Source organism: Haplochromis burtoni, unplaced genomic scaffold, assembly GCF_018398535.1.
Source record: "Haplochromis burtoni strain Fernald_Lab_line unplaced genomic scaffold, NCSU_Asbu1 Contig_132, whole genome shotgun sequence".
In the NCBI taxonomy this organism is placed as follows: Eukaryota; Metazoa; Chordata; class Actinopteri; order Cichliformes; family Cichlidae; genus Haplochromis; species Haplochromis burtoni.
This window is the reverse complement of record NW_024582493.1, coordinates 775,350-787,533: the sequence shown is the minus strand read 5'-3', so window position 1 is coordinate 787,533 and position 12,184 is coordinate 775,350. Positions and strand designations below refer to the sequence as shown.

At 41.0% G+C, this 12,184-nt stretch overlaps 1 protein-coding gene across 1 annotated transcript; it reads right to left on the bottom strand.

Annotated features, from left to right (window-relative positions):
- Positions 1 to 1,236: 1,236 nt before the first annotated feature.
- Positions 1,237 to 10,172, bottom strand: ppm1da (protein phosphatase, Mg2+/Mn2+ dependent, 1Da). The gene is made up of 6 exons (XM_005930851.3): positions 9,498 to 10,172; positions 8,373 to 8,601; positions 5,250 to 5,374; positions 4,825 to 5,006; positions 4,448 to 4,672; positions 1,237 to 4,360 (listed from the first exon to the last, which is right to left on the bottom strand). Exons 1-6 carry the CDS (start codon positions 10,021 to 10,023, stop codon positions 3,974 to 3,976), a joined length of 1,674 nt encoding a protein of 557 aa, XP_005930913.1. The 5' UTR covers positions 10,024 to 10,172; the 3' UTR covers positions 1,237 to 3,973.
- Positions 10,173 to 12,184: the final 2,012 nt, after the last annotated feature.

Below are 12,184 nucleotides of genomic sequence, written 5' to 3'. Positions count from 1 at the left end.
CTTTTGTTTCAGCAACATTAAATTTAAAAACTGTACTTTTGAGTTAAAATATATATTTATAATTTTAATAAATGACAAATTAAAAAGGCATGAACATTTTTTTTGTATCGAAAAAATATCGAACCGTGACACCAAAGTATCGAACCGAACCGTGAATTTTGTGTATCGTTGCACCCCTAATATAAATGATCAAATTTCAATACTAAGGTTGAAATACTATTTTGAGATATAAGCTGAAAAATATTTTCAGAGTAAAGTCCAAATAATAGTTTCAGAATAAAATTCAAATGTGGAAATTAAAGCCTTCTACAAAATGCCTTGTGTAGATGAGATGGTGAAATTGTACTTCATAATCGGTTTTAGTCAAAGGAAATGATTTCTCTTTTAGCGCATCAACACAGTGTGGTGATAAATATAATGACATTGAAGAGGTGGTGCAGAAAGTTGGAACTGTTCAGAAGGAAAAACCACAAAACCCTGGAAGAGTTGGAGAGATTTGTACAAAATGAAATGGCTGACAATGGGCAGATGCAAGGACACTGATGGTAACACCCTTGTACAAAAAAGAGGATGTGTGTTGAACCACAAACTCATCTACACAAGGCATTTTATAGAAGGTATAGGAGCCGTGAAGGTTGTTTGGCTTGAAGCAACAACTCAAAATAGTATTTCGAGTTTAACCTTTTTTCTGAATGTGATGATATGGTTTTGATGTGTGTTTGGGAGTTTTATCTTGTTTGAACACCTAATTGTATCCAAGTTTCAACTGTCTTATTTGAGGGGAAGTTAAAGTATTTTTCTTCATTATTCTGTCCATGGTGTGCAATGTACCACTGGCAGCAAGATAGCCCCAGAGCATGACACCACCACTACTATGCTTGACAGTTGGTACAGTTGCTGTACAGTTGTTAAAACCTAGCATATCTCTGATCGTGCAAATGTCCGCTTCCCACATGCACGATTGATTTTGGAACAAGACAACATCTCGTGATCAGCAATGTCCTAGTCCATAGCCATGTAAAACTTGCTTCACTGTGGAGAGCAATGCTGGTTTTCCAGTAGTTTCCAGTTCTTGACATGTTTGAGCTTTCATGGTTCCTGGGTTGCTTCTGCACATCCTAACCAGTTTCCTGTCATCTGAGGGTGACAGACTGGGTCTACTTGTCAACATTGACAAACTGGTGACACATCCAGTTTTACTGAGGTACAACTGAACTAATGATGTTGGGCTCTGAAATATACACTTCTGTCTTCTCTTTTACCTTTACTTTGTTGGTCAAAGTGCTGTCAAACAAATCCTTTTTATGATGGGAAAAAGAAACTACCAGTTATAGTCAGTCATGATCACTAAGAAGTTAGCAGGCTTTGGCCTTGTCATGTTGAAAACATTTTACAACCTGTGCCATTATTTATCAAACGACAAACTGAGTCTATGTATATATTCTAGTCAACAGATGAGGACAGAGTTCTTAGCCTGACTATGAACATATTAAATCTTTATTTCCCTTGTTGTCCGTTAAACAGAGCAAAGAATTTTTACCACAGCTTTTCCAAACATTTTAGTTTTATTTTGGATGCTTACATTATTTAACTTTGCACACAGAAACAAAATAATTTCACAAAAACAAAAAAAACCAAGGTCAAACTTATTAGTCCCCCTTATGCTAACGAGCAGTTGTGGATCTTTTTTTGCAGGACAACAGTCTGCAGTGTTTTGCTATTTTTTTCAACAAGTCTCACACAAGCCTCCTGAACAATCCCACCCATTCTTCTTTGGTCAGTGTGTCACACTCCTCCAGATTTCATGGTCACCCACAGACTTTGGACTGTCTCTAGCTTGCTTCTGGTGCAGTCAAAAACAAGGAAAACGACAATAACATACTGAAGAACATCCTGAACATGTTCTGGGGATACTCTCTACCACTTCATCTAACTCACTCCAGAAGTTTAAGGAGCTTGAATAGAAAAGCGACTGGACTCCTTTGAGTTTCCTGAAGACGCCTTGAAGACTCGAGAAAGTCTTTTCTATTCAATCTCCTTAGATTACCATGACTGAGAACCTACACAGCCTTACTCCAGAATTCCTCTTTCTCTTCTGACGTTCAACCAGTGGGACATATGCAATGGCAAATGTTTTTTTGTTTGTTTGCAAAACTGTTCAGATTGCATAATGATTTTTTTAATTACTAAATATTTTCAAAGCGTTGTAATTAAGTTACTTCAGAGAATTTATTTTATTTAAATAGGTTCATTTCCAGATAAGTGTTTTTCACATTTACATTGTACACATGCACTTGGTGTTAGCACAGCTATCCGAATCAGGGAGGTGAGTACTTAGATTAATAAGCAAACAAAAAGAGGAACAGAATTCTCAAATATATATAAAAAAAAAATCATAATTGAGGAATTCCAAGCCAAGCAACAGACTGCATTTACAGAGTATGTCAAACATGAATCATCACTGTATAATTTAAATAACCCACAATGCTACAAATTCCTGTTAGAAATTGCACTTAGCTCAGTGGAAACACATCACGTAACAAAGACTGAGAAGTTTTTCTTTCCTGTGTAAGGGTCGTTATTCTCTCGCAGGAAAAATCTGAATCATACAGGGCTCTGTCATGTTTTCCTAACTATACTAAGCTCAGTGAGTGATCTATTCTAAAACGATTTTATTATTTGACATCCTCAATTTCAGACTAGCTGCATTGTTTGTTAAAAACAACTCACTCCTAGAGACAATGAACGTCACCATAATAGTGCAAAACAGTTCTCTTAAAGTCCATCCATGCAGAGTGTATTTAATCACAGATGAGCCTTGTGCATACATTGGTAACTATACAACTTGCGCTGCAGCATGGTGGGACAACAGCTCGTAGGAAGGAGAGTATTAAAGAAACAGGTGGTGCAGGTGGTGGTGTTGTGTTGCAAATGAGATAAAATGAAGTGGCAGGATGAACTGGAGGAGCATGACAGTTTCTTCTCTGCAGGGGAAGGTTCGTGCACAGTGAAAGGCTGGCAGCATGAAATAGCTCAGTAAATGTTACTTGTAAACATTGTTTGCAGTGCCTCACAATTGAAGAAGATTTCCTTTAGGGCCACCAGGGTGTTCACACAGAGAGAAGTTCACTATTATAGACACATGTACAGAAGCAAAGGGCTGCCAAAAAGCTTTTTCTGAGAACTTATACCAGGTGTAGGAAGCAGGCTCAGGGAAGTGAAGACACCAAACAACAAACATTAAAAACATAATCGAGGGGATGCACCTATCCCTTAAGATGCACTGTGCAATTAACAACTATTAGAAACCTCACAGGGTGGGGGTGCATTATGGCAAATGAGAAAACATGATACTTGCAAACATTACATGTATTTATATAGCAACACACACAATGTAGTAGCTTACTGGTTTGTGATGGTAGCAGCACCTTCAGTTTATATTCAAGGTAAGTCTCCAGTGATTAAATAAACTGATAATAATACATAAATATGTTTAACACAGAGTGCACACACAATTTTGTTGACAGAGTGATGAGTTGGAGAAGAAAGAAAAGGTGAAGCACATCTAAAAGGAACATTACTCTAAGATCGTCATACAATAAAAGAAAGTAGAAAAATATATATATTTGTTCTAAATGAACAATTCAACTTACTTTTCAATACTTGCTATAAAATGCATAAGATTTTACACCAGCAACATTATTTAATGCTTACAATTGTTACTAGAAACTGAGGTGACATAAGACACATTTCATCAGCATTTCAGGAAGGAATTTAAAAACAAAGACACAAAATTCATCCAAAACAAACTTTTTATAAATGTCGACTGTTTGAGTGGTGAGCAGTGAGTCTTCCCTCCGTAGGACAGTTGCTTAGAGTCGTAACAATATGCAGGAGGAAGCTGCAAACTTATGGAACAGAAGCACCACTGCAAATGACGGTGACAGTGGGAGGGAGCAGGTGTGTGTGTGTTTTAGCACACACATACTGTGGTACTTTTATGCTGCTGGAGAATGGAGGAGACATTATTGGTGTCTTTCTGTTTCTTCTCTGCGTTGTGTTGCACCAGTGGCGGTCTTTCGGCAGTCCTGCGCCGGGCTTTCTTTGCCAGCAGGCCCGATGGGCTTGATGACACGTCAATAGTTCTTTTTCTGGTGGGTGTCCTGCTGCCAGCTGTCCTGTCCGTTGCACTGGACAGGGCGGGCAGCTCGGGGCTGCCGTTTGAACACAGCGGAGTCAGAGCAAAGGGGTCAGATAGATCCATGTGATAAAAGCTGTTGCTTCCCGATAGCCCATCTCGTCGCTCCAACGCAGAGAAGAGCTCACATGTGGCCGCGGGAGAGTCCTCCTCTGGAAGTCGCTGTAGAAGAAGACAATGGAATAACAGTCAAGTCCAGCACTTATATGTGCATACCACACCTTAAACCAGGGATCTATTGTTCCTCACCTGAACAAGAGGAGTGTCTGCGCGAGATATGGAGGTGGGGGGACACTGAGACACCTTGGCTAGATCTAGCAGCACTTCCTCATGGTGCAGGGTGTCCTGGCAGGTCCCAGGCTCTTGCAGGGCAATTACTATGGCGCTTGTATTGTCTGCACGCAACATCCGCTGGCGCCACCGCAGCAAAGCATGACTGACCAGCTGCCTGGCACTCGAGACCCCACATGGTGCCTGCAGCAGTAAATGCTGTTAGTACACCGACTAACACGGCTGATATGAGGTGGACATTACTTTTTACTTATGGGCTATAAGAGACATCAACCCACACATGCAGGAACGGGGCAACCATCTATACTGATAGCAGCTAAAGCATAACCACTCACCATTTCCTCGTCATTATTCTGACACATGGAGATGGCCTCTTGAGGAGGAACCATATTCCACAGACCATCGCTGCCCAGGATGATGTAGCGATGTTTTTTAGGGTCAAGAACGACCACACTAGTGTCAGGCTCTGGAGAAACCACAAACTCTCCACTGTAGAAGTCGTAACTCCATAGATCGCCTGTGGCAGAAAAGGAAAACTTTAATGAAGGAACTACGAGCCACACATGCTGTGTGACTCTGAGTCTAACCATCACTACCCTTTTTCTTGAACTTAGAAGTAGCGTATTTGAACAGAAGCTCTACAGAGCGCAGACTTTGTGCCCAATTGCTAGTGAAAATAAAATCATGGTTCTGGTACTCTGTTTTGTATTATTCTAGTCACAGCTTCTTCACTGGGATTACAGTAAGTTAATGCTCCTACCTAAAGCTCGAGCTACTGCCAAGAATGGTATCTGGTCGATCACAGTACTACGACGGACTGGACCATTGTGGCTGAGTCTTGGCCTCTTCCACACCACCCGATTCACCCCAGACTTCTTGATCACGCTGTTCATACAGAGAGGAGAGAGAAGCTGCCATTTAGAAGAGTCAGACCTCAGCAACAAGAATTACACACAGGTGCCAATCGATTCAATACACCCAACAAAAACATAGTCATACACATCACAAACACACAGCCTTTTAAAGACAGACGTACATTTTTGACCTGCACTAATAGTCCAGTAGTGTGTGGCTTCAAGGCTGGGTTTGAGTATAGCAAGTCCAGTCAGGTATAGTTAAAGGATATTAATCTGGTCAGGCAAGCAATGAGACAACCTCCAAAACAGGAACATTTAAAGCAGCATATTTATCTAGTAATGTCAGAAATAATACAGTTCTCTCTTGATAAAAAAAGGTTGTTACATTCTATCAGCACATTAAAGTTTTACTGAAGAATTATTAAAAATTGGCATAAACTGTAGCAACATTTCTTTTAAATTAACAAGCGATGGACTTGGGGGTGGATCCGTAAATTGTTTTGTCTGTTTGTTCAGAGTTTATCTTCAGTTTCTGTACCTGTTACATTAAAGTTTAATAATCACATTTAAAAATCAAGATTTCAGATTCTAACTGAAAAATCTATTTAGGTAAATGACAATGAAAGACAGTATTAAAGATGATATATTTAAAACAAACTTTTATTCAACCTATGATGAAGACAGAGTGGAGCAAGACTGAAAGGATTTTTTTCTTCCGTCCTGTTTTTTTAAGATGAATGTCGTGGTAATCAGTGACACGTGTTCATATTTCTTTGTGCACGGTAATAAAATCGGGACACTGCTTATTTACCCGTTCCCATGGCAATTCGTTGTGTCGGGGCTCTGTTGATGATGGCTTTCTTTCCCTGTTCACGTATGCAATTAACTCAAAGTAAAGATACTCAGAGTGGAATGTTTTCAGAGCTAATCAACTCAGTTTTACTTTTTAACTTAGAGACTGTTGTTGTTCATGAAAACATGTTAGGGCCCGAATCAGAAAGCTTAAATATGAAGAAAAGCAGAAACAGTGACAAACACAGTAAATGGGAAATGGACTGGTACTTTTATAGTATTTTTTTATATACTAAATGAGCACTCAAAGTGCTTTTTACTAGCCTCACATGCATCCGTTCATATATAAGCACTTTTTTCTATGCTAAGAACCGTTTATAACATTTGTGCACACACTCACATCCTGATGGCTGCATCAGGAGCAAATCAGGGTTCAGTATCTTCCCCAAAGATACTTCAACATGCAGACTGGAGTAGCTGCAGGAAGACTGATTCTGAAACCTTCTGACTGGTAGATAACCTGCTCTGGCAACCACAGCTGGCCTCAAAAGCAGCTGTGGCTCAAAACAATGCTGTTTGATTAAAAGTTCAAATGAAAGCCGTCTGTGTGCAGATGAACTTCTTTGTTTAGTTTACAACGATCTTTAAATTGGGCAGATTTCTGATAAACTCTGCTGCAGGTGGACAGCCCTTTTCAATCTGCAGCATGCAGGGTCGGGTCTAAAGGGGGGCATGGGGTGTACTATAGAGATTGGCAGACCACGTGACTTTCGCACATTGAATGCCGGGAACTCGTGGCAAAACAATCCAAGTACCGCATCAAATGCAAGCATTTGCAGCACCGCAAAACGTTCATTCTCCGGTTCCAATAAATTCTTGCTTTTTCTTTGCCCCCCAAAAAAGGAATGTACAAAACGAAGGAGAACAATGCCGATCCGTACAAAGACAGACTCGACAAAAAGTTAAAGAAAAGATACGAGGAAAAAATCAAAGGAGTGAAAGGGTCAGACCCTTACGAGCACACAGAGTGGACAAAAGACGTTAGCGTGCTGCCCAACTTTCACCACGCTCAGATTTATAATTATACGGTTCTTGGAGTGAGTGCATACACTCATGAAGTTTAGTAACTTCAGGTCACTGCAACAAGCCCAGGTACAGTTTACCGCCGGATGGGTGCAGGACCTTGAAATGCACCGTGTAGAACGAAAGACCATCGTACGAATAAAGGCAAGTTTACCAGTCTCACAAATCGTCGTCATAGATACACATTCGTTAACCGTTTATTAATAGGACCTTTGAGCTCAACGGTAATTAATTAGTAGTGGAAATAATTTCTGGTTCATTACAGAAATGTAGCAGTGACAATAATATTGTATGCTGTAATCGTACTGGGCAATTAGTGATACAAAAGACCTGTTTTATCCTGTGAATAAAAGTATATGTTTTTGTCAATGTACCATAATAACAGAGGTGAAACGCAATATTGTGTCAGGACAATTCACTATTTATGCACAATAAACAAAGGAGCATAGCGCGACCATTTCTGTTCAGCGCCAGACTTGCTTGTAACCTATATCACCAATTATGTTATGAAAAATGACGTATTAACTACTACAAAACACTGACCTTTGTGGAAATGCTTGGAGCAGACTAACATGTGAGCTGGAGTGTTCTGGGACGTTATATTTGGTCTTTGAATGGCTGCGATCCAGGCCATCCGTCGCCTCTTTGTTACTTCGGAAACATGGCTCGAACAATTTCTCTTCACCGACGTAATCCGATAACGACCGATCTCTTTACCCGTCGGCTTCCCGTGGCTGTCATGCGACCGGCTATTGCAGTTAATAATACAACAGCTTCTTGCCATTTTTGTGTTTCTTTTTATCGCTGTGTGACTGATTTTAATTGAAAGCCTGCGTGCGCTAGTACCTCTTGCCACGAGTTCCCAGAATCCTTTGCGGTTTTACCCCTGAATGACGTCACATTTTCAATCTCTATACTGTATTTCTCTTAAAGCTCAATTAATAGTTATTTGCAAGTTTAGACTTTTAATAACATTTACAAATAACTTATGTTACACTATTATAGATAAAATAAAACAGCAATATATAGAGTAATGAAAATTTGTATTTACCCCATTTTTGGGATAGGACAGTAAACATTTACAAGGGATCTATAAAACGGGGTCAGTTGGGGGGTGGGGGTGACAAAATGTTAGGCTGGGCCCTGCTTACCTTCCTCCTAGACCTTCAATACGCTCCCTCTCTTTGGGAAGTTCTGGTTTATGGTCCTGCGTGACTTCCACAGCTCTGATAAATGGGACTGAAGGGTCATCCTGGACACCTAGAACCACCGCAGAGTCCCCAACATGGGCCACATACATGCGGTTTCCTCTGAGCACCACTACACTGGCTGTGGTACCTGATGTACTAGGAAGGCCTGTAAGTGTCTTTGGCCATTCAGCTGAAAATACAGAAGGCAGAAAATGAACACAAGCTTATTGTTTATAAAACATTACTGCACAGTGTTGTGAGGTACACCGAACAGACAGGTAGAACATACTGGCTTCTTACATATCAATGTGCACTGATCTGTTTTTGTTTACCACGCTAAAAGAGATGTATGTGACCTCAAGGTCGGTTTTTATTTGTCCAGGAGGTCGTTTTATAAGCAAAGTCACACGTGCGTTGTACAAGCACTTTGTGTGTGTACATATAATCTGTGACCAGCTGTAAACAGCTGACAAGTCCGAACATATCCAACCAGACACCTGAACACACTGCCGTGGTCCAAGGCATACACAGACTAAATAGAATCGAGGAGGCGTTAAAAAGGGTAATAACTACGTCTCTGTAACGACACACTAGATTGAGGCCAGTGAGACCATAACACTTTGTGGGTTTCCATTATACATTAGATTGTGAACATACTTCTGAACTGTTCGGTGTCTGCTGTGACGGGCTTTGTTTGGCGAATACCGGGCGGCTACAGCTAACTTCGTTAGCTCCTCTAATTCCAATGCTAATTCCAACATTTACTTATAACTTGATCTTAATTGAACAAACAAACAGAGCCTGGGCATAATGGCGAGGAATTTGCTGGGGTATCTGGCAATTACCTAGCTCTCTGGTTGAGATCTTTCTTTTTAAGGCTCTACTGAGCCCGTGGAACATTCTAGTAAATCCGGCTTTCATAGAGCTAGCAATGAGCTACGGTCGGTGAACACTCAGCTGGGTGTAGGCCAGATAATATAGTCTGATTTTGAGGTTTGGCGTTAAGTTCACGTTACTTAAACACAGAGAAGCACAAAGTAGTAACAGCTTTTACGTGTCACAACTTAATAGTTTTAGTAAACTTACGCAGTTTCTTCCACATAGCATGGTGGCATGCTACAAACCCTTTGCGTATGGCAGAGCAGACCTCCCGGTCACAGTCTGACCAGAATCCCCGCTGTTTCTTCATGAACTCCCAAAGATAGTCTCGCGCAAACTGCGCAGCCTCGCGACCCCCGTGACCATCAAAAACGGCGAAGAATGCTACGGAACGGCGGGAACAAGTCGGGGTGTTCGGCTGAACTTGCGGCGTGCTTAGATCTCCTGGTGACGGCGTTTCTACCGATATACCCTCGTCTTCTGTTTGTACGAGTTCACTGGATGCGTTTAAAACCTGCGGGGACTCCACGGTTTTATCGGCCCGGTCAGGATAAGTGTCCCCAGCCAGAGAATTGAACGTGTAGTCTCTCCGAATGTTCTCCTCTGGGTCACCCGTCGTCGGCTCATTTTCTCCCGGCTCAGGCTCTACTATGACCTCGGTCACATCTTCCATGTATTTCCTGCCTCCTTGATCGGTAAAAACACTCACTCGCATCAGCAATGCGTTTTCCATGGCTCCAAAGTTGAGGCCCGTTCCAATTTTATTTAATATTGTTAGTATATACAATAGAAAGACAGTACAAATTATCGCAGAGCCGCGTCCTGCCTTTGTTTATGTGGAGTGTAGTAGGCATGCTCGAGCGTGTTGACGTCAGAATTTCCCTTCTTCTTGTACGTAGACGTGGCAAAGCAAGTGTAGCTGTCATCTGAGTGCCGTTGCCCCCTAGAGGTCTTTCTCCGAGCCAAACCGCGACTTAAGAGCAGAAATATTGACTTTAATGGGGTGGTCACGTCAATATAAGGTGGTCATCAAAAAGAAATCGCGTTTCCAATCTGCAAGCGTATGAAAAGCGTATGAAACCAAATGAAATCCTAATTCTGTTACTCTTGGTGGTACACATGCAATTTTCCAGTTGGTCACCGCAGGTCAGGTCTAGTCTGCAGGCAAGTCAGTGTATTGTAGTGCTGGGGAACGCGAGGCTTTGTCAAAGCAGAGGTTTCCAAACAGACACACTTCTCTACAGTGACACCTACTCGACACTTTTGCTGTTGTCGCCGTGATCCTCAGCAACACAGACAGGTATTGCACATTTCTAAACAAAGTTAAATATTATACCAGACTGTCAGTAATTGTAATCAACTAGTATATTGATGCATGCTCAATCATCCAGATAAGAAAGTTCCAAAACGCTGATAATGTTCATCTGGAAGTAGCGTGGAAAAAACGTGTCGTCACTCATCCAACTGTCAGCTGACTGCAGGTTTCCCCAAATATTATAATCAGTAGTGATGTCTGAATAGTGGGCCGTGAGCTCAGTTTCATGATGATTAATGCAAATTGTTGTGAGTACCAGCACTTTGACTCTGTAGTGTTTGATTTCAAATCCAAATAGAATAAAATTTAAAGTCAAATGGCACGCAAATAAGCTTCACTCTGTCACATTTATAAGCACTAAATAAACCCTGTTTAGTCAATATCAGACCTGACAGTAATACTGGCCCTATAGCACGCTCTAAATGTGCAGCAACTATGTAAGTTACACAAATGGTAATTAACCTATATGTAAAAGCTACCCAAAATGACAAGGTCGCATATGTGGTGAGCTAATGCATTTCACAGTATCAGAACAGTAATGGAAAGCCATAAGAAAAAGGAAAAGAATCCAGCAAAACGTGACACAGAACATGAGAGATACATCTGGCCCATCAGATGCTTCATTTGCTGTTACTAAAGCCTCATCAGAAATGATTTCAGGAGAAGAGTGGCCGTTTAGAAGCCATTCTTATAAAAGAGAAAGGTTTGTCTTGTCTTGACTTATAATCTTGGTAGAATTCTAAAAACTATGTTTTAAGATGTTTCAATAGATTGCTGCACCTCTTTAGCATTTTTCTAAAAACATATAAAGAAGTGAGAGGTGGCCCATGATTTTTGGACAGAGTAATATCCAAGAAAAAACAAAACTGGAGCTATATTTGTCTTCTTTCCAACCGACACCACTATAACAAAAAACAAGAAGCATTTTATTCTTTAGAGACATCCTACACCCTCTGAATGGCATTATTTTGGAGAAAGAGTCATACTGAAGCGGTGACAGTGAACCTGAACACTAGTGGTGTGCGGATCGATACTGAAATACCGATTCTTCCGATACCAGCAATTTATGTTCTAGAATCGATTCTCATATTATAATATCGATATTTTAGTACTCTGGGGTAAATTTGTAGTTTTTCCATTAAAATGAACGCAGTGGAAAAACTATACCATTCGGATCGTCTAATTTGGAAGGAACTACTTCCTCTTACGCCTTTCATAGTCATATGCGGAATACGGCTGTATAAATGTGTCGCAGCCCCTGGCGTGCACACTCACAACAATGGCTGAGCGCAAACAGAGTCCTGTGTGGACACATTGTTGTGGCAACACTACTGACCTCGTCAAACACCTCGGAGTAAATCACATCACAGAATATGATAAGCTTATGTTGAGGCGAGCTGAAGAGGAGGACAGGGACAGGTGCTGCTAGGGCGAGACAGACGTCTCTCGCAGAGTCCTTTAGTGCTGCAGGCAGGCAACATGCTCAAATAGCGCACAACGTCAGTTTTTTTATTTCTATATGATTATTCTGCATTATTAAGCAATAAAAACAAGTTGTCTGATGTCCTCTAATCATTAT